Raw genomic sequence first — 23,355 nt, 5'->3', positions numbered from 1 at the left:
TTGTCCTCTCATCGTCTTTGGCCCTAGTGTGTTCTTCCTTTTCTCCACATGGCTGCATTTGGCTCAATGAGATGAGTGTGCGACATAAAGGCTGGGACCAACTGGTCATGGGTTTGAGGCAGGTCAGGAACCAACCTCACCTCTTTCATTTAATTATTGCTTTTCTATTCTTCATAAAATGAATTATTATTAAATTATTATGATGATTAAAACTTATGCTGCAGTATGTGTGTACGCCGAAATATGTGCTGTACAACAGGTTTGAAACCGGTAATGAGGATTGTGCCACATTTTCAATTTCCAATGCGGTCACATGGTTGAGTGCAGAAAGAAGCTTCAGATGACCATGGTCACATGTTCAGGGTGGAACGGAGGAAACTGAAGCTGTGCTTCAGAATGTAGTGAATCGCTTTTTTTCAGTGTCAAGCTTAACATCACTAGTTGCCCCATTCCCTCTGTTAGTCTACGTGTCATTTTCTTAGCTACTTTATCCCTGGTGGGTTTTGACCCCTTATTGTTCCTTTATTGTGTGTCTTTCCAGTTTGGTTCAGTCTCCTTAATTCGCTTTGTCTTTGTGCTTTTAAGTGCATCGTCACCTTGTTTCCCTGCCTGCACCAGGCTGCGCCCCAACATGCACATTAAATATATGATCTGTTCAAATTCTGAAGCATCTTTAATGAATCCCATTTTACACATTTTCCTTTTTGAATTTGCGTGGAACATCAGTGATGCAGACTTTGACACAGTTTCCATATGAATGGGTCACAACAGTCCAATATTAAACCAACTTCCCTGGAGATTCAAAGTTTTCAGTGTCCCAGGAGAAAAGATGCATTATTGTTGTTCACAGTGCAGTTTATACACAGTGGCCTATTCTCAACTGACATGCGATCTGACATCAATCTAATAGGACGTCAGTTGAGTAGCTGGTCCTGCAGTGCAGCCCAGGGCACAGTCACCTTCACATTGCTATAAGAATGTGGCCATATGCAGCCCAGACCACCTCCAAATGTGGGTTGAGTGATCGGATCTCAATGCATCTTCAATACGTCCTGGGTAATTAGCGCTGTCCACTTGTGATTGGATCACCCAGGACGCATGTTAATACCAGGTGGAAACAGGACCAAAGGTCTATGTCCATTAAATTCTACCTACAGTCAATAAATCATTTTCGAATATCCATCCATCCATCCATCTCCTAACCGGTAATCCAGGTCAGGGTCAGGGGGAGTGCCTGGAGCCTTTCCCAGGCAGCATAGGGCCCAAGGCTGGGGTCCACCCTGGGCAGGATGATTAATGAATGTGATCTCAGCTAATGAAACAAACTTGTTTTGTCATCTTTTTTCCTATCTGTAGAAACAAATGGGTGAAACACAGAGGGAATTTCAGCAGAGAATTCAGATGAGAGAGAAGGAGCTGCAGGAGCTGAGAGAGGCTGTGGCCTCATTCACAGTGAGTATGAACCTGAGGAGAAGATAAGAGCTGGCTTGTGATCATATTGATTCTTCTTTCTGATTCAACAGATTGCAGATTTACAGACTTCCACGGATTAATCAAATTAATGCTGCTCTGGGTTATTCTGGGTCAGTGGGATAAAGTTGCTGGATTACAGAGTTTAACCAAGTCTTGCAGCTGTCACGATCGCTGACAGGCGATCGTGCGGGTAGGCAGGTAAGGAGCAGGCAAACAGGCAGAAATCGGGGCAAAACTCAGGGTTTATTGTAGACTAGGGAGCAGGAGACACTTATCCACACCATAACCACAATGACGGACAAGGGAGACAAGCAAGACTAGGACTTTAATAGGACAAGACCGATTACTTTAATCGGACACAGCTGGAGACGATCAGGGAGGCACACGTGGGTAATCAGGGGGCGTGGCACACACGAGGAGCGGACGAGCCGGGCATGACAGAAGTAGTAGTAGCTTATTTATTTTACAAAAAAATACCATAAAAGGCCCATTTGAGAAAAATGCAACTCTTCACAACCCAGCGTAATGCAAATAAACACCGAAAAAGTCACCTATTAAACTGAGACCTGATGGTGACAACCAACCTGCCCCATACAGCCACCAGTCTCTGCCAAATCCCTGCAGCTGACAGTGTATGAGCTCAATGAGTGATCATTTCCAATCAGTGCTGGCTGGGTTTCAGTACCTGAGGCATCCAGCATGGTGATGCTCCAAACCCCAGCCCTGTGCTGTTTATACCTCCTGTCAGCTCACATCACTATTGTACAATGAGGCTCTCTGGAGTCTCAAAAGGGGCCAATTTACCGTCCTCTGCTCCCTGTGTCACCAACAGAGCTCAGCACAGTCAGCAGTGGAGGAGAGCAAGAGGATCTTCACTGAGATGATCCGCTCCATTGAGAGAAGACGCTCTGAGGTGACAAAGCTGATCAGAGATCAGGAGAAGGCTGCAGTGAGTCAGGCTGAAGGAGACATGGAGAGACTGAAGCAGGATATTGATGAACTGAAGAGGAGACACTCTGAGCTGGAGCAGCTTTCACACACAGAGGATCACATCCATTTCCTCCAGGTAACAGAACAGCTACTTTGGCAATAAGAAAACCAGAGTGTTCAAATGAATGCATATTGTCATTTGTATTTCAACTAGTCTGTCATTTTTCAGATGTTAAAGGTTCTGTTAATTAGATTGCAATACACATTTGTGTTGATGAAGTTGTTTAATCAGACTGTGTGTCTGTAGAGGCGCCAGGCTCTTCCTGTCACTCCTGAAGCTGGATTTGGACCCAGAATCTCTGTCAGTCCAAGACCTGATTTTGGGAATTTGAGGAAGGCGGTTTCTGAGCTGAAAGATCAACTGGAGAATGTTTGCAGAATGAAAATGGCAGAGATCCATCACCCAGGTTAATACATTTTCTAGTCTGTTCATGTTAATATAGACCAGGGCTGGCCAATCTTATCCATAAAGGGCTGGTTTTGCTAGATTACTAATTAGAGGACTGATTGGCTGAAGGGTCTCACACCTGGGGTTGAACAGCTGACCTAAAGGTTACCCCAAAGACCTGCGTACACACTGGCACTTTGCGGGTAAGATTGCCCCCCCCCCCCCCCCCCCCCGATGTAGACCATGCAGAGAGAGTATGCAGTACAGTCAGCCTCACATTTGTGTGACCAAGTCAGTTTGTTTTCAATAAGTTTAAATCTTTGTGATACCTGGTGAAAGAGCTTCACATTCTACTGGCTGCAAAACCCAGATCACATGAAACATGTTTCTTCTACATTATAGAAACCAAAAATCTGTATTATGTGTAACTTACCATGATTTGCAGTTTGTTAAAATGCCTGTTATTGTCCCTCATAATGATAATACCCCACTGCTGTTATCTCCACAGTGAGTGAAGTCCATCTCCCACAAGTAAATTCCTTTTACTCACATCCCTGTTTCTCTCTGTCTCCTTCTAGTTACCAAAGACACTGTCCTACCAGTATTAGTGCCCAGGACCAGAGCAGAATTCTTACACTGTGAGTCTGTTCACACACACGCTTCTCTCTCCCTGTATGAGGTGGAGTGTGTTTTACTGTGTTTCATTTTCTACTGCTAGAGGAGCTTCTCTTTCTCTCTCCCGCTGCCTCCTGGTCTTTCACATTTACATGAGCTTTTTATCTCAGTGGACTTTGAATCCAATTGCTAAGTAAGGTAAGTTTATTCAGGGTGCTTTTCCACTGCACCAGGTTCGGTACTTTTGGTTCTTTCCCTTTTCCATTGACTTCCGGTCGAGTACCAGTACCAGAAGTTCTTTTGGTAAAAGCACCATTGCAGCTGGGGTACTTTTTCGGTACTTCGGAACTTTGGTGTGGGACTTACAAACATGTTCATTGTCAGTTTAAAAGACAATTTTAAAAAGTCTAAAAGCACAAAAAACAAACAAACACTTAACTAAAAAGAAGTGACATTGTAGAGGCAGCGTATGACGAAACTCCTGCTGATTTAATTTATTGAAAAGCTGCAGCAAACAGTAACGTTTTAAGCCCTGATTATAATGAGCTGACAGTGTTAGCAGACCTCAGGTCTTCAGGAAGCTTGTTCCATAGACAGGGAGCATAGAGACTAAAAGCTGCTTCAGCCTGTTTGGTCTTCATTCTGGGACACTGAGTAAACTTTCAGGGGTCTGGATGCTTCACAAGGTTCAAGGAAGTTAGTGCCATTTAGTGCCTTGTACACAAGTAATATTTAATCATTAATCCTATGATGCTCAGGAAGCCAGTGCAGTGATTAAGGACCTGTGTGATGTGCTCTACTTCCTTGGTGTTAGTGAGGACTCTGGTGGCAGCATTCTGGATGAGCTGCAGCTGTCTGACTGATTTATTACCAAGACCTGTGAAGACACCATTTCAATAGTCTAGCCTGCTGGAAATAAACACATGAACAAGCTTTTCCATATCTAGTTTAGAGAAAAATCCTTCTCTCTGTCTCTCTCTTATTGCGCTGGTTTCAGCTTCCGTTGGGCGGATTTTAAGCAGAACTTGGGCAGGACCTGGGAACACTGTACTGATGCCTCATTTCCACCAACATGGAGCCGGTGCTGGGCTGGTTGTCACTTGATGCCTTTTCAGAACCTGCCTGCGTCTCCACCAGTTTAAAAAATGAACATAGGTGACAGTGAGAGTAAAAGTTCATATGTATTCAGTTTTGTTGGATTTATTCTTATCTGTTTCAGAATAAGTTTTTATAAGCTGCCAACTGTCCTTTTACCGATCGCGCTATTAAAGATGCCAATAACTGAACTTTGCAATCTGCCTCATGATCTCTTCGCCACTCGAGTGCCACAATATTTTGTTTATCAGACCTGCAGCATGGTTTTCATTTACAATGCAAAGTTACTCCGATAATAAGCTGGCTAGTTGTTTTACTGCTGGCACCGGAAATATTAGACAAAACTATATTGGTTATTGACTGAATTATCCAGCTATGCAGTTTGGACGCGATGGCCCCTCCCACTTGCACTGACGTTATCAGAATTATAATTTTTTTTGTTGTGTCCCCAAACTGGTTGTGACACTGAACATCTCCTAAGTCTGTGCTTTAGGGCCAGGACTTCACACGACACGACTACACTTGCGTGCGTAGTTTACATCTATCTGGAGGATTAAAGGTCATGTCCACCAGAGGGCAGTGCGAGAAAACCATCTTGGTCGGTTCCTTCGTTTCCAGTCTCACTTGGGAGTCAAGATGGCGCTCTGAAGAACACGCATTGGTTAGAGCTGCAAACCGACTTGTTTTGTTTACCATGTAGTGTGAACTATATGCAGTTTTACTACTGTCTGGTTTTATTTAATCATCCAGTGACTGCAATAACTATACATAGTCATGATGACAGTTTCTGAAAAAAGAAAAAAAATGATGGAAGAGATTAAACAAGAGATAAAACAATAGCACCTTTTCAAATCAGTCACAAACTGATTTTTGGCTTATTTCTAATGAATTAGGAAATATTTAAACAAACATTATACCTTCACCATTTTCTGACCACCGAGCCATTAACATCCATCCATCCATCCATCCATCCATCCATTTTCCAAACCGCTTATCCTTACTGGGTCGCGGGGGGTCCGGAGCCTATCCCAGAAGTAATGGGCACGAGGCAGCGAACAACCCAGGATGGGGGGCCAGCCCATCGCAGGGCACACTCACACACCATTCACTCACACATGCACTCCTATGGGCAATTTAGCAACTCCAGTTAGCCTCAGCATGTTTTTGGACTGTGGGGGGAAACCGGAGTACCTGGAGGAAACCCCACGACAACATGGGGAGAACATGCAATCTTTGTCATCGTCTACTGGATATAAAATATCTTCAAACTGAATATTAAACAGTTCAATCTTGAGAAATAAAGTAGCTATTTCGAATATAGAATAATTAACTGACTTACACTGGAACCGACCCAATACAGAAAAAAGTATTGCAATAATAACATGATGTAGCAAAATTTGTCAGAAGGTTTAGTAGTGACTTGGCTCGAATCAGAAGAGATGAAGAAAACAAAATTATAAATGAGATTTACTGCTTTAACCTGCAAACCAGTCAGTCGTCTGACTGATACAGAAAATAATGTAGGAGGTGACTTACAGAATAAATTGGATGATTATATATAAACATAAGGCAGAAGGAGCCTTTGTTAGATTGTGGCAAAAATGGCTTGAAGAAGGTGAGCAGAACTCAGCCTATTTCTTTAGGCTAGAAAGAGAGCAAGTCATGAAAAAGTGAATTATGCGGGAGAGGATTTATGGAAATGCTGCGGAAAATTTTTGATTTCTTCTGAAACACCATGGGAATAACTGATGTGGATCGTGAACTTTGTGACGTCCCAGTTGGTTTAACTGAGATGTCTGCAGCAATAAATTGCTTAAAAAATAATAAATCGCCGGGAACAGACAGTCTAACCTCAGAATTTTATAAAGCTTTCACTGAAAAACTTGCTCCTTTCTTACAGCAAATATAAAATGAGAGCATAATAAACTCAGTACTTCCTGCCAAATTATGCCAAAGCATAATCAATATAATTTTGAAACCTAATAAAGACTTTCTTTTAGTTGATAATTGGCATCCAATATAAAGTTCTAGCTTTGATTCTGAGCAAAAGTGTGGAAAATGACTTTGAACTGTATTTGCCCTCTCCCTCTCTTTCCTTCATTCTTTTTTCTTGTCCTTTCCTTATTCTTTCTCTTCTCTTTTCTTTCGCTTTCGGCTAGTATAAAAGTATATGAATAATTTCATCATGTATTACCTGATGCGATGGGCTGGCCCCCCATCCTGGGTTGTTCCCTGCCTCGTGCCCATTGCTTCCGGGATAGGCTCCGGACCCCCCACGACCCAGTAGGATAAGCAGTTTGGAAAATGGATGGATGGATGGATTACCTGTATTATTTTACTTACTATATTATCTTGTTTTGACATACAATATTCAGTAAAGTTGGGAGGGAAAAATGTTGTACAATCGCAGTGAGCTGCTAATTTTATAGCACTGCTGCGGCATCTCTATACAGACACTCCTCACTTAACCACCGAGTTCCAATCCTACAGTTAGGTCCTTAAGCTAATCCAGAGTCTTTTTTCATCATTGCTGGAGATTTCAATCATGCAAATCTGAAGCCAGTTTTACCCAAATTCCTCCAACATGTGAACTTCCCAGCTAGAGAGAATCTGTCTGGACAATGTTCACACAAACGTTTGTGAGGCCTACAAGGCCCTTCCCCCCCCACCTCGGCTACTCAGACCATGTCACTGTGTTCATGGTTCCTGTGTATAAATCCCTGCTGAAGCACAACAAACCAGTCAGTAAGAGTGTGGCCAGCTGGTGCCGTTTCAGCTCTCCAAGGCTGCTTTGGATCTACTGACTGGGACATTTTTAAGGAGGCTGCTATAAATGGTGACGCCATCAACCTGGAGGAGCATCAACCTAAACTCTGTGATCGATGACCACGACAGCCAATCAAAGGCCCTGGATGATGAGGGAAGTGCTCACACAGCTAAGAATCAGAAATGCAGCTTTCAGATCTAAAGACAAGGCTGCCCTCAGGACGCCCAGAGGCAACCTGTCCCGAGCTATGAGGATAGCCAATCAGGCACATGCACAGAGGATCAGTGAACACTTTAAATGTACCAAAGACATACGCCGTATATGGCAGGGAATTCAGCCAATCACGGTCTACGAGCCCAACCCACACATCAGTGGTGGTGATGTCTCCCTTCCAAATAAGCTAAACAACTGCTTTGTACAGAATAAGCTGACACCGCTCACCCCCCCCCCGCCCCCCAAGTGAGGAGCTACTCTGTCTGACCACAGCTGATGTGAGAAGTACTCTATCCACATAAGGCTGCAGGACCTGACAACATACTTGGCTTAGTGCTGAGAGAATGCACTGCCCACCTGGCTGGTGTCCTCACAGAATGCACCTCTTTAAGCCAGTGGTCTGTCCCAGCATGCTTCAAATTAACCACCATCATCCCAGTGCTGTAGAAGCCATCAGTGACAGGCCTGAATGACTACTGCCCAGTAGCACTCATGTCAATCATCATGAAGTGCTTGGAAAGGCTGGTCATGGCAGTAATACATAAAGACCAATCTTCCCACCTCTCTAGACCCTCTCCGATCTGCATACCGGTCCAACAGGTCTACTGAGGACACCGTAGCCTCTGCCCATCACCTTTCCCTGACACATCTGGGTAAGAGAGTCACATATGTCAGGATGTTATTCACAGACTTCAGCTCTACTTTCAATACGTCCCTCAAAAACTGAGGGGGTTAAGCTTGAACACCACTCTCTGCGGCTGGATCTTGGATTTCCTGACAGAGACGCCCCAGTCAGTATGTATGGGCTGCAACACCTCCAACACCATCATCATGAAGTTTGTGGATGATACCACTGTGGTGGGACTGATAAACAGAGAAGATGAATCAGCATACAGAGAAGAGGTGGAAAGTGTGTCCACAAGGTGCAGAGACAACAATCTATCTGTCAACATTGACAAGGCAAAAGAGATGATTGTGGACTTCAGAAGGACACGTCCTGCCCACACCCCACTCAGCATCAAAGGTACTGCTGTGGAGATTGTAAGGAGAACCAAGTTCCTCGGTGTGGACATAACTGAGAAACTTACATGGACAAAAAAACACCGCGTCCTTATTCAAGAAAGCCCAGCAAAGACTAAATGTCCTGAGGCGCTGAAATAAGCAAACCTTCCCCTCCCATCCTCACCATGTTCTATAGAGGCACCATCAGCAGTGTTCTGACTAACTGCATCACCATCTGGTATGGCAGCTGCAACAAATCTGACCACAAGTGCCTGCAGAGAGTAGTGAAGACAGCAGAGAACATTATGAGATGTCTCTCCCTTCCCTACAAGCCGCATTTTGCAAACGCAGTGTCCGCAAGGCCTGCAGCATTGTGCAGGACCCATCACATCCCTCACATGGTCATTCCACACTCCAGCCACCTGAGAGAAGATACTGCAGCATCAGAGCCGGGTCTGCCAGGCTGCGTGGCAGTTTTTACCCCCAGGCTGTCAGGCTCCTCAACACCATGCTGCCCCCCAGGATCCCTCACTCTGCCTCCTCACTGCCTCAACCCCCCCGTAACCCACAGCTAAAGGCCACAGACCGACCCTTAAGCGCTGCACTGCACTTAACACTTTGTCACATGGGGGCAATAATAAGAATCCCCATTATTCTCTGTCTGCCCCATTATTCTGCTTCTATTCCTATTTTCAGCTGTTATAAATGTTAGACGTGTTACTGCTGTTACTACTATAATCATACACTGTTTTACACTGTGAACTCAGGCTGTTACAGTGTGCATGATGGTGAATTCAGGTCTAACTGACTGCAGAAAAAACATCATATATTTAATATAGTTCTAACAATATTGCACATTACTGTATATTGGACAATCTACTCCTCTTCCTCAGTTACACTGTCCTGTAAGTCCTTTGCACATTGTCTTGTCTTGTTTTCTATATTGGACTAAGTTTATGTTTACACTGTGGGCCCTGAGCTTCGCCATTTCATCTCTCTGTATACTTATATATGGTGCAGATGACAATAAAGTTCAATTTGACTTTGATCTCAGACTCTTGATCACAGTGCAGCAATTTGGAAAAAGAGGGAACTGAGCTGGAAGGTGAAGCTTTTAATTTACCGGTTGATCTATGTTCCTACTCTCACCTATGGTCATGAGCTCTGGGTGATGACCGAATAAATGAGATTGCGAATACAAGCAGCAGAAATGAGATTCCTCAGCAGGGTGTCTGGGCTCAGCCTTAGAGAGGGTGAGGAGCTCAGACATCCGGGCTCAGAGTAGAACTGCTGCTTCTCCGAATTGAAAGGAGTCAGTTGATGGTTCTAGGATACCTCTTGGACGGCGACCTGGGGAGGTATTCAGGGCATGTCCAACCTGGAGGAGGCCAGGGGGGAAAGCCAGAGATTATATATTAAATATACCCTGAGATATTATATATAATATATACAACATTATATATAGAATATATGTTATATATTAGATAAGTGGCAGAAAATCGATGGATGAATGAATGAAACTGTATTGAAAAATAACGCTGCTTATGAAAGTAGGCAAGTAAGAATTTCAAGTTAGAATTTCATTGTACCTTGTACACATGACACATGAAACTTATACTGCCATTAAATTTTGAAGTCGCTTTACACAGAAGGACACAATAGTGTTCGGAATATTTTTTTTCTTGTCTCTGAAAATATACAGCTCTTCTGGACACTCATTCTTAAAAAAATCAGATGCTACTTTAATACTATCTGTACCGCATGTAAAGACAATGTTCCGTGACAATACGTGACCATACTGCCACCCCGATTTCTGGTGGTACTGCACATCGCACATGCGTCTTGTTATCTTTATGTCGGCGCGCAGACTCAGCCGGAATCTACACAGAAAACACGTGGCTGCCAGACTGGTACCTCTCCGCGCGCGTACAGGCGGACGTGTGTGTCTGAACTTTTATGATGCATTTTACTCCTCCGCGGACGACCGCCTGCCGCACTCCAGATTTGTCTTCAAACGCCAACATAGATGATTTTGATGAGGATTGGGGTAGTTTGCAAACCCTACAGCCAATTTTCAAGGTAATAAAACTGTTACATACATATAAATGTGTATGCATATATGTGCAGACTTGTCCCGAATTGAAAATCTCACGCCAGCCAGTTGATCAAAGTTGGCAGCCCCGTGAACTGCCGCTCTGAATTTGTAAAACGTAGGGAAACATACACAGACCTCGCGGCTGTAGTACGTGTGCAGGGAATATCAGAATAATAATTTACTAATAATACTTAAATAGGACACGTGCGCATGTGTAAAGTACACAGCTTGACCAGAGAAATATGAACGTTTCCATGTACGCAAACGCGGTGTAATACGCGAGTGATGCGCTTTGCGGAGAACCAGCCTAGATGCGTCCGCGTTGGGAGCGTCGCATCGGCGCGCTGCTGGAGAGAGGTGTGTGTCCAAAGTGGATTAAAAGTTCATATTGTGACCTAAAGACAAACTCACTTCTAGTGGTAATTTTTGTTGTGTAATTTTGTGGTTAATATGTTTGATGAATGCTGTTTGTAATTTTATTTACCTGTAATTAAGGCCATTACTTTAACACGCGCATCATTTTGGCGCGTCTTCCCGCCGGCGTCGCGCGGGCGTCCAACATTTCCTGAGGTAATTCACATATTTCATTTTTTATATTTTATGCATCGTACAGAATAATAGAGCGCAGGCTATATTGCAGTTCGGCCCCAGCGAGTCTCTCAGCGCGGCGTGTCTCACAGCGCAGGGGGCAGCCGGAGCGCCGCAGACTCGGGCGGCTACATGAGTATATTGGGAATAAAATGTGTGTATTGGAGCGAGTTCTGTGTTAGTGAGTGTGTGAGGTGTGACAGTGATAATGATGGAGATGCTGGGCTTCGTCATGGGATTAATCGCTCTTCCTCTTGCCTACAGACTCCTGCCAGCTGACGCTGGACCCCAACACAGCAAACAGATACCTGTCTCTGTCAGAGGGGAACAGGAAGGTGACATGGGGGGCAAAGCAGCCATATCCTGATCATCCAGAGAGATTTGACTACTACCACCAAGTTCTGTGCAGAGAGAGTCTGACTGGTCGCTGTTACTGGGAGGCTGAGTGGAGTGGAGTTGGAGCCTGGATAGGAGTGACTTATAAAGGAATCGGGAGGAAAGGAGGGAGTTATGACTGTGGGCTTGGATACAATAACAAGTCATGGATGCTGCGCTGCTCTCCTGACAGTTACTCTGTCCGGCACAATAATAAACAGACTGACATACCCATAAAGCCCTCAGGCTCCCGCAGAGTAGGAGTGTATCTGGACCAGGCAGCTGGTACTCTGTCCTTCTACAGAGTCTCCTCTGATGGACTGACCCTCCTGTACAGCTTCACCTCCTCATTCACTGAACCCCTCTGTCCAGGGTTTTATGTTTATCCAAACTCCCCCGTGTCCCTGTGCATGCTGGGATAGCTCACTGTGTGCTGGAGGAATCATTTTTACCTTATCAGAGAGTCACATGTCGCTGCTTCTCCGCGGCAAAAAGGTAAAATCTCTGCTTTATAACCAGTATAACCATTTTTACTCTGTCTGAAGTGTGACGTATGTTAATGAAACAAGTAATTGGGTTCTGTAAGCTGAACAAACATGGAAAATTACTGTTTTTGTCTGACTTATGTTCTATGTTGTCTGTAAATGCACCAAAACTGCCAAATTAAATTCATAGTACATGCAGTTGTACCAATAGAGTTAATTCTGATTCTGAATAAAATAAAATGTAATGAAATCTAAGCCTGATGAGTGGGGGGAGCTTTTCCCCTCCCCTCTATATGTATATTTTATATTTCTGTCTATATATTGTATGTGCTACCTGTACACTGACAATAAAGGCTTCCTATTCTATCCCATTAATGTCCCGGTTCCGCGCTGCCCAGAACGTAACTGAGTAACAGACTTAATCCGCGCTCTCTGCTCACTGAGCGCAGCAGCCTGATATCGCAGCGGCGACGCTTTGGCCAGCAGGGGGCGGCAGGCGGCAGACAGTTTATTAACTCAAAACCTACTGCGGTCCTGAGGTAACTTCCATCCATCCATCCATCATCTCCCGCTTAATCCAGAGTCGGGTCGCGGGGGCAGCAGCCTCAGCAGGGAGACCCAGACTTCCCTCTCCCCGGCCACTTCGTCTAGCTCCTCTGGGGGGACCCCGAGGCGTTCCCAGGCCAGCCGAGAGACATAGTCTCTCCAGCGTGTCCTGGGTCTTCCCCGGGGCCTCCTCCCAGTGGGACATGCCCGGAATACCTCCCCAGGGAGGCGTCCCGGAGGCATCCTGATCAGATGCCCGAGCCACCTCATCTGGCTCCTCTCGATGTTGAGGAGCAGCGGCTCTACTCTGAGTCCCTCCCGAATGACTGAGCTCCTCACCCTATCTCTAAGGGAGAGCCCAGCCACCCTGCGGAGGAAACTCATTTCGGCCGCTTGTACCCGCGATCTCGTTCTTTCGGTCACTACCCAAAGCTCATGACCATAGGTGAGGGTAGGAACGTAGATCGACTTGTAAATCGAGAGCTTCGCCTTTTGGCTCAGCTCTCTCTTCACCATGACAGACCGATGCAGCGCCCGCATGACTGCTGACGCCGCACCGATCCGCCTGTCGATCTCCCGCTCCATCGTTCCCCCACTCGTGAACAAGATCCCGAGATACTTAAACTCCTCCACTTGGGGGAGGACCCCATCCCCAACCCGGAGAGAGCACTCTACCCTTTTCCGGCTGAGAACCATGGTCTCGGATTTGGAGGTGCTGATTCTCATCCCAGCCGCTTCGCACTCGGCTGCGAACTGCTCCAGTGAGAGCTGAAGGTCACGGCTCGATGAGGCCAACAGAACCACATCATCCGCAAAAAGCAGAGACCTAATCCTGAGGTCACCGAACCGGACGCCCTCAACGCCCTGGCTGCGCCTAGAAATTCTGTCCATAAAAAGTATGAACAGAATCGGTGACAAAGGGCAGCCCTGACGGAGTCCAACCCTCACCGGAAACGAGTCCGACTTATTGCCGCCCATGCGGACCAAACTCTGGCACCGGTCATACAGGGACCGAACCGCCCTTAAAAGGGAGCCCGGTACCCCATACTCCCGGAGCACTCCCCACAGGACCCCACGAGGGACACGGTCGAATGCCTTTTCCAAGTCCACAAAACACATGTAGACTGGTCGGGCAAACTCCCATGAACCCTCCAGAACCCTGCTGAGAGTATAGAGCTGGTCCACTGTTCCACGGCCAGGGCGAAAACCACACTGCTCCTCCTGAATCCGAGGTTCGACAATCCGGCGGACCCTCCTTTCCAGGACCCCCGAATAGACCTTACCAGGGAGGCTGAGGAGTGTGATCCCCCTGTAGTTGGAGCACACCCTCCGGTCCCCCTTCTTAAAGAGGGGGACCACCACCCCGGTCTGCCAGTCCAGAGGTACTGCCCCCGATGTCCACGCGATGCTGCAGATGCGTGTCAACCAGGACAGCCCCGCAGCATCCAGAGCCTTGAGGAACTCTGGGCGAATCTCGTCCACCCCCGGGGCCCGGCCACCGAGGAGCTTTTTGACCACCTCAGTGACCTCCGCCCCCGAGATAGGCGAGTCCACCCCCAAGTCCCCACACTCTGCTTCCATATTGGAAGGCGTGTCGGTGGGATTGAGGAGGTCTTCGAAGTACTCCCTCCACCGACCCAAAACGTCCCGAGCTGAGGTCAGCAGCGCACCATCCCCACCATAAATAGTGTTGATGCTGCACCGCTTTCCCGCCCGGAGCCGCCGGATGGTGGACCAGAATCTCCTCGAAGCCGTCCGGAAGTCGTTCTCCATGGCCTCACCAAACTCCTCCCACACTCGAGTTTTTGCCTCAGCGACCGCCAAAGCCGCATTCCGCTTGGCCTGCCGGTAGCCGTCAGCTGCGTCTGGAGTCCCACAGGCCAGAAAGGCCCGATAAGACTCCTTCTTCAGCTTGACGGCATCCCTTACCACCGGTGTCTACCAGCGGGTTCGGGGATTACCGCCGCGACAGGCACCGACCACCTTGCGGCCGCAGCTCCGGTCAGCCGCCTCCACAATGGAGGCACGGAACATGGCCCATTCGGACTCAATGTCCCCCGCCTCCCCCGGGATATGGGAGAAGTTCTGCTGGAGGTAGGAGTTGAAACTCTCCCTGACAGGGGATTCCACCAGACGTTCCCAGCAGACCCTCACTATATGCTTGGGCCTGCCAGGCCTGGCCGGCTTCCTCCCCCACCAGCGGAGCCAACCCACCACCAGGTAGTGATCGGTTGACAGCTCCGCCCCTCTCTTCACCCGAGTGTCCAAAACATGCGGCCGCAAGTCCGACGACACGACTACAAAGTCGATCATCGAACTGCGGCCTAGGGTGTCCTGGTGCCAAGTGCACATATGGACACCCTTATGCTTGAACATGGTGTTCATTATGGACAATCCGTGACGAGCACAGAAGTCTAATAACAAAACACCGCTCGGGCTCAGATCGGGGGGGCCGTTCCTCCCAATCACGCCCCTCCAGGTCTCACTGTCGTTGCCCACGTGAGCATTGAAATCCCCCAGCAGAACAAGGGAGTCCCCAGGAGGAGCGCTCTCCAACACCCCTTCCAAGGACTCCAAAAAGGGTGGGTATTCCGAACTGCTGTTTGGCGCATAAGCGCAAACAACAGTCAGGACCCGTCCCCCCACCCGAAGGCAGAGGGAGGCTACCCTCTCGTCCACTGCGGTAAACCCCAATGTACAGGCGCCCAGCCTGGGGGCAATAAGTATGCCCACGCCCGCTCGGCGCCTCTCCCCGCGGGCAACTCCAGAGTGGAAAAGGGTCCAACCCCCCTCAAGGACACTGGTTCCAGAGCCCAAGCCGTGCGTCGAGGTGAGTCCGACTATATCTAGCCGGAACTTCACAACCTCGCGCACCAGCTCAGGCTCTTTCCCCATCAGAGAGGTGACATTCCATGTCCCTAGAGCTAGCTTCTGCAGCCGAGGATCGGACCGCCAAGGTCCCCGCCTTTGGCCGCCGCCCAGATCACTTCGCACCCGACCCCTATGGCCCCTCCCATGGGTGGTGAGCCCATTGGAGGGGGGACCCACGTGCCTTGTTCGGGCTGCGCCCGACCAGGCCCCATGGGTGTAGGCCTGGCCGCCAGGCGCTCGCCATCGAGCCCCACCCCCAGGCCTGGCTCCAGGGGGGGGCCCCGGTGACCCGCGTCCGGGCGAGGGAAACCGTGAATCCAAGATTTTTCTCTTCATAAGGGGTTTTTGAGCCGTACTTCGTCTGGTTCCTCACCCAGGACCTGTTTGCCTTGGGTGACCCTACCAGGGGCATAAAGCCCCAGACAACATAGCTCCTGGGATCATTGTAACACGCAAACCCCTCCACCACGATAAGGTGTCGGCTCCAGGAGGGGTATTAACTCAAAACCTACTGCGGTCCTGAGGTAACTTAGTAAAGATAATAATATAATCAAATCAATCATATATTAACTAAGTAAACATAAATAACATAAAATCTTAATGAGGCACGTTAGTACAACAACAGAAAAGCACCTGATCATCATCAAGTAGTGTAGGTGATTACCAATTACCAGAAATAACACATGAATCCTGTTTCATGAGGAATCCTGAGGTATATACAGTACTGTGCAAAAGTCTTAGGCAGTCATAGGAAATGTTAAAGGTTTTTATCTGGGTAGTAAATTTATATTTTCTCAGTATGGAAAACAAAATTTAATATCAGGACATATAGGGGTGGCATGGTTGTGCAGTGGTTAGCACTGTTGCCTCACACCTCTGCCTGGGTCACAGGTGTGCGGAGTTTGCATGTTCTCCCCATGTCGTCGTGGGGTTTCCTCCAGGTACTCCGGTTTCCCCCCACAGTCCAAAAACATGCTGAGGCTAATTGGAGTTGCTAAAATTGCCCGTAGGTGTGCATGCGTGAGTGAATGATGTGTGAGTGTGCCCTGCGATGGGCTGGCCCCCTCATCCCGGGTTGTTCCCCACCTTGTGCCCATTGCTTCCGGGATAGGCTCCAGACCCCCCGTGACCCAGTAGGACAAGAGATTTGGAAAATGGATGGATGGATTAGAACATATGCAAATTATGAGTAAAACAAAAAAACTAAAAGGAATTTCTTATGTTCTCCAAAAACTTACTGATATCTTGTTGGATGGTTAGATGAACACCAATATGGTTCCTAAACCTCTCCTCAGGTTCACCTCGGCCATTTCATGTATTTGTTCAATTTCACCACCAGCTCAATTAATGAAACTAGTTTTGAAAAGTCACTGAGGTACTGATTAGCTATATGAGGTGAGCTAGTGGTCATGTCAAAAAATACATGAGTATATTGAAAATACTGCCAATACTGGGATGACTTTAGGAGAGATTTTGAAACGGTTAAGGGCAAAAAGTTTGACAGACATAATATCATAGGTTTAAATAAACATGGAGATCATTTTTAAAAGTTTATGTGACTGCCTATGACTTTTGCACAGTACTGTATATATATATATATAGTTCCCTTTTTATTCCACACAGTTTAGGAATAAGATTCTCAGCCACAATATGACCCACAATACACTCACAGTGGCACTGCAGTAATACAGATATACCCCTGAACACAATGGGAAGGTGGATTCTTACTCCCTCTAGTGACGAGCTCCACATTCTGTGCTGCTGCCTCTGCTGGCGGCGTGTTTGTTTCTCTCCCCCCTGTCTAATTTAGACGTGGTGCACTTGTTCCCCTGGGGGTGGGTGTATAAGGTGGGTCCCCGGCTGAGGGGGGAGGAATCGATCCTGTGGCAGCCACCACGCCGGCTTCGGCTCTGCATCAGTGTTTCATTCTCCTTTTCTGTTCTGTTCTCTCCTGTTTGTGCTCTTTGTTAATAAATCATCCCTGACAATCCAACCATCCTGGGTCTGAGTCCGTTTATGCTGCGTCTGACAGCAGCCGGAACAAAACACTTACAGAGACTGAAATGCATGAGGGTTTACAGCCTATATGCACAAGCATTTCTCTCACATCTGTGATACACTTACAGACGGTGACACACATGCAAACAGGGAAATTTATCCCTCTGGTGACACAAACACAGACATTTTTGTCTCCAAAAGCATAAAAATTATCACAGTTGTGTCCAGTTACTGTGACACACATGTGACACGCATGTAAACTGTCCTTTCACAGTCACAGGACTGACTATGACTGTCATTCCTCTGGGCAAACCCCTAATCGTAACTAAGGTAACCGTATCTTTTATCCAGTTCTAACCTGAACCATAAGTAACCAAACAAAATATAAGACTTTTGGCTAAATTCATTGTTTGATTGCATTCATAGATTTTTGTAAAATTGAAGATTATATTGCGAAGAGCTGAAAAATGTTCCCACACGCTAAAAAGTAACCGGTTTTGACTCATTGTTGAGATGTTTGTTCCTCACAATGAGGTAAATACAAACCCGTACACACACACACATTTACATACACACTCCCATGCACACAGACACACACACACCTGCTCTCCTCCCATGAAGCTCGGTGCTCTGAGTGGAGCGCCCTCTGCTGGCCACATCTGTTTCGGCTCCCATTCCTCTAATATGGAAGCCATCTGCTTGTGTTGATGTTTCGCCCTGACATTTCGGGTGATATTTCAGGATGCAGGCGGGTGGACAGGGTGGCGGTACTATTATAGTGGGGTTTGCTGGATGGATGGGCGATTCACAGTTTATATTCCATGAAAGTCCACATATATTGTTCCATTCACCCTATTCATGTACACCATCACAGTGGCCGGCGTCCAGGCAGGATGTTCACCAGCACTTTTCAGTCTCTTAATGCATGTTACAGTGAGCAGCTACCATTCTGGGAAAGTCTGGCTTCCCTCTTGGGGACATGATCAACAGAACAACGTGCGAAAGACAGTGAACTAAAATGATGTGTTTTGGGGTAACTCTCAGGGGGGGGGGGGTGATTTATCACTATTTTCCCAATATTGAGTCAAAGTCAGAAAACAAAAACCTTTGTTCTGTTTTGGGATCCTGCGCCCAGATGGGGTGACTGGCCTTGCAGGCTGTTTGACTTCACTGGCTTGTTGTCAGACAGTTTAGCTGTACTTGTGGCTCAGATCACGTGGGGACTTGTGGAACCCATCAGCTGGGTCCAATAAATCTGACTGTCGTAGCCACAGTTAGCATTAGCACAACTTCTCTATCCATGGCCTTCTCACTTCATAAGTCAAAGTCAACTTTACTGTCATTGTGTATAAGCACAACGAAATGGGGTAGTAGGGCCAATAAAGGCAGTAGAATAGAATAAATAACAATAAAGGTAGTGCGACAATTAGCGTCCTGAATATATATATATATGAAATTGAGTGGGGGAACGATGGAGCGGGAGGTCGACAGGTGGATCGGTGCGGCGTCAGCAGTCATGCGGGCGCTGCATCGGTCTGTCATGGTGAAGAGAGAGCTGAGCCAAAAGGCGAAGCTCTCGATTTACCAGTCGATCTACGTTTCTACCCTCACCTATGGTCATGAGCTATGGGTAGTGACCGAAAGAACGAGATCGCGGGTGCAAGCGGCCGAAATGAGTTTCCTCCGCAGGGTGGCTGGGCTCTCCCTTAGAGATAGGGTGAGGAGTTCAGTCATTCGGGAGGGACTCAGAGTAGAGCCGCTGCTCCTCCGCATCGAGAGGAGCCAGATGAGGTGGCTCGGGCATCTGATCAGGATGCCTCCGGGACGCCTCCCTGGGGAGGTGTTCCGGGCATGTCCCACTGGGAGGAGACCCCGGGGAAGACCCAGGACACGCTGGAGAGACTATGTCTCTCGGCTGGCCTAGGAACGCCTCGGGATCCCCCCAGAGGAGCTGGATAAAGTGGCCGGGGAGAGGGAAGCCTGGACCTCCCTGCTGAGACTGCTGCCCCCGCGACCCGACCCCGGATAAGCGGAGGATAATGGATGGATGGATGGATGGATGAAATTGCTAATGACCGCAATCATTTTACCATCGTCAAACTCATATTAAGCAGGTCCCAGCCAATCTTTCCTTCAAAGGAAGTTCTGTCTTGTGGTTATGGGTGTAATAATTTTTCTGTTTGTAAAGATCACTTGACTGTCAAGGCAGAACTATCTGAAGCTCCAGTAGGTGAGATGGGTCCATGCAGGAAATTCATTGAAGAATGAGTCAGGGCGGTGTGTAATTTGGCAGATTAGGGGTCCATGCCCATGTGTAGAAGGCCATGGGGTCAAATCCCATGGTTGGTAAAGTTCTGTCACTGTCACTTGAGCAAGGCTCCTGCTCTCTGATCCTCACTTGTTTGTCACAGATAAAACGTGAACTGAATATTATCATGAATAAGAAGCGTACTGGTCAATTACAAAAAAGTAGGATTCAGATATAAATCAAAGTAATTACATCCCCAAATCAGAAAAAGTTGGGACTGGGTGGAAAATGTGAGATAAAAAAATAAAGCAGTAATTCACAAATGTCCCTTAACTTTTATTTCATTGCAGACAGTATGAACACAAGATAATTCATGTTTTTTTTGGTCAACGTCAGGCCTGAATGGCAAGAATGGATGTTTATTTACAAATCAAATGACGTTGACCAAAAAATACATGAATTATCTTGTGTTCATACTGTCTGCAATGAAATAAAAGGGGTTGGACGGGGTGGCTGGGTGCATTTCTGTTCTCTTCTGGGTATGTAAGGACTGTTGATCTCTTCCCAGGCTGGGTTCGGGGCGACGAGTGTGTCCGGGTTTATGCTGATGCTCAGGAGCTGGTCACTGCTGTTTTGCCTGTTTTGATTTCGTTTGGTTTGTAAGATTATGTGCGCTGTACTGGCATAGTTGTGAATAAGGGGGGGTGTGGTTACCGGGGCTAACTGGGTGCTGACTGGTATAGTAGGAGGTCTGGAGGGTAGTTTATTCTCTTCCCCATTTACAGCGGAGAGCCAGTGAATGTGGTGCTGGAGTTTGGGGGTTGGAGGTTGTTTTCTTTCACTGCATGGAGTGAATGTGGGGTGAATGAGAGGTATTAACTCCAGGATGCAGTTTGCTGTGATTTTGATATTAACTCCCACTTGGATGTGTGTGCCCTCGGGGTGTATGTGTGTGGTGTCTCCCCTTCCTCCTTTTTCTTTCTCCAGATAAGCACCTTCCCTGGCTGGCTAAGGGGTTAAGGCGTGATTATAGTATTGGACCACCAGCACCTGGGTTTTGCTCTCAACCCCATTTGTCTGTTTTAGTGGTGTCATATGCTGGTAATTGTTTACCGGCTGGGAGGGTTCTTTTTAAGTATTGTGTTAAATTGTTTTAATTCTGGGATATGCGTCTCTGTATGTTCATGCAAATGTAACTGCAAGGGGGAAGTCGTGGGGTTAATTTGAAGTCCTGAGGGGCAGGCCCTCTGGTGGCGTAGTCGGGGTTACTAGTACTACGGATAGCGCACTATTGTATACAAAGCGACAAGCCAAGCTTGCAGTTTTGCAGTGTTCATGTGCTGCCACCTTCTGGGAAAACGAAGATCTGATTTTCACATTAAGATCTAAAAAACTACACATTTACATTTTAGTCCATGTCACACTGGGCTTTTCTCCCAGGGGAGTAAGGTCAGAGAGACCTACCAGAGAGAAATCTACCGTAGTTACTATTGTATATACATTTATACTGACTTACATTTTACTTATTTATCAGAAGCTTTTATCAAAACGACATACAAATGAGGAAGCAGATTGACACTGTACAGTGCTGGGCGTCGCCCCGGTATGCTAAGTGCTTGGAAAGATTAAAAGCGACAAAACATTGTATCAAAGATCGAGTCCAAGTGCAACAATTATTAAAAATAATACTTAAGAATATCAGTAACAGAGCTCAGCACCAGCATGTATGGGCCCTCAGGACCTGTGATGATGAGCACAAAAACGCAAATTGCACAATATTGTGTTTTGAGTGACACCTCAATGAGTCTTTAGGTCCATGATACTGTAACAATTTCGAGGAACTTTGGCGCTACATGCAATTCCCAAAGCGGGAAACCGTGAGCTGAAACAGCCGCCGTAGGGGTGATACGCGGCAAGTTTCCCCAGCCGCCAATCGGCGTGCACCGGGGCTGCGTCTGGGTCAAGCTTTTGCCTGCTGCTTTCCTCCAGCTTATTTTCTTGTGTAACTTGGTGCTGGGCTCCATATAAACAAACTCAGCCTCGCAAACATTAAGAAATCTGGATGCTATGAAAGGATCGTCTACCATACTCCCATATTCCACTCTGCTTTCATCCGATTGTCTTTGGTTTGTGCTGCTGTGAACCATTATCACTGTCCTTTTATTTGCTGCAAACGTAATCGTATAATCACATTATATCGCGACGTCCCTTGTCCCCACCCACGTTTTGTTGAAACTGCATGAAAGTCAGACCCAATTTTGTACTGTTTAAAACATATGTTGATCATTTTTTCTCCTGCAAAGGAAGAGCATTTACTTTTATTTTGGAGATATTTTTTTGCAAAGCGACTTACAATTGCGAAAGCGGCGATTTGAGCAACAAACTTAAGGCGGTGTGACTAAGCAGGTTTGGACCCACGAAGCTCAAATTCCACAGTCAAATAATTTAATTTTTTTTCTTTGAGAAGGCAGACGCAGGCAGTCACTAGTGCGTTTGGGGTTAAGGGCCTTAGTCACAGGAGCAAAGTGATATAAGCCACTGAGCCAAACGCCAACCCACAGCACTGACCTCTGGCAGAATTAACCTTTACAAGCATGTTTGGCAAATGCCACTAAGTACAAAACTGATGCACTTTTACATAAATAATTGTACTTATCATCAGGGTTCAAGTGTCAGAAGTGCTTCTGCTACTCTTTAGTAAGGTTGCAAATTCCATCTGTCCATCCATCCATCTTCTGTAGCCAAGTATACACACGCACACACACACGCGCACACACACGCACACACACACACACTCACACACAGACACACGCACACACACGCATGCACACACGCGCACACACACACGCACACACACAGAGATTTGTAATTATATCTTTGTGGGGACTCTCCATTTGTTTCTATGGTGAAAACTCTAATCCCAACAATGACAACCTATCCAGCCCCAACCTTAACCGTAAGTAAGCAAACAAAGTACAAGATTTTAGGTATTTCCAGTTTTGTGATTCTATTCACAGATTTTTTTATGAAATTGAGGTTATGTTTGTGGGGTGTGGGGAGTGAAAATGTCCTTATATGGCAAAAGGTTTTTATCACATCGTGGGGGACGTTTGGTTCCCACAATGTAATACACTGTGTTCACAATTATTAGGCGAGTTGTGTTTTTGGGATTAATTTCAATAATAAACAAATATAGTGTCATCAGTCAGTTCAAAATGTTAATGAACCTGAAGCCTGAATGTTATGCAAAGGAAATGTGAGTGTGAACATTATCAGGGGAAAACACGTGTGTGCACAATTATTACACAACTATTAGTGTGCACAATTATTACACAACTATTAGTGTGCACAATTATTATGCAACTAAATGAAAAAGCTACATTTTCCCATCTCCCTTGTTTATTATCATCTTTCAAAGTGCGAATAATAAACAAACATCACATAATTTCCGAATAAACATTTCTGACATGAAATATCAATTAGTGAGCAATATAGCCACCTCCTTACGGACGCAGCAGGAAGTGTGAGTGTCCTGCAGGCTGGAGAGAGAGCTGCTGATGACGCGCTCAGCGGTCCGGACCCTTCAGAAGACTGTGCAGACCGCTG

General features: G+C 46.6%; 2 protein-coding genes across 8 annotated transcripts in view; both read left to right on the top strand.

Annotated features, from left to right (window-relative positions):
- Positions 1 to 23,355, top strand: part of LOC125724048 (tripartite motif-containing protein 16-like) — an 80,960-nt gene that overhangs the window by 7,882 nt on the left and 49,723 nt on the right. The window contains exons 2-6 of one of the 2 annotated variants that reach the window (XR_007387127.1): positions 1,357 to 1,452; positions 2,306 to 2,539; positions 2,711 to 2,870; positions 3,430 to 3,489; positions 11,491 to 12,156. Coding sequence is in view for 1 of the 2 variants with exons in the window: in XM_049000976.1 (XP_048856933.1) it covers positions 1,357 to 1,452; positions 2,306 to 2,539; positions 2,711 to 2,870; positions 3,430 to 3,489; positions 11,491 to 12,023 (1,083 nt within the window). In the remaining variant the exon portion in view is untranslated. Of the gene's footprint in view, positions 1 to 1,356; positions 1,453 to 2,305; positions 2,540 to 2,710; positions 2,871 to 3,429; positions 3,490 to 11,490; positions 12,458 to 23,355 lie in introns of those variants that run through there. The other variant, XM_049000976.1, reaches the window with a different exon arrangement.
- Positions 1 to 23,355, top strand: part of LOC125724042 (tripartite motif-containing protein 16-like) — a 178,415-nt gene that overhangs the window by 105,645 nt on the left and 49,415 nt on the right. The window lies entirely within an intron of this gene.

The sequence above is a fragment of the Brienomyrus brachyistius genome, unplaced genomic scaffold (assembly GCF_023856365.1).
Source record: "Brienomyrus brachyistius isolate T26 unplaced genomic scaffold, BBRACH_0.4 scaffold54, whole genome shotgun sequence".
Taxonomy (NCBI): Eukaryota; Metazoa; Chordata; class Actinopteri; order Osteoglossiformes; family Mormyridae; genus Brienomyrus; species Brienomyrus brachyistius.
This window is presented reverse-complemented; position numbering and strand designations above follow the sequence as displayed.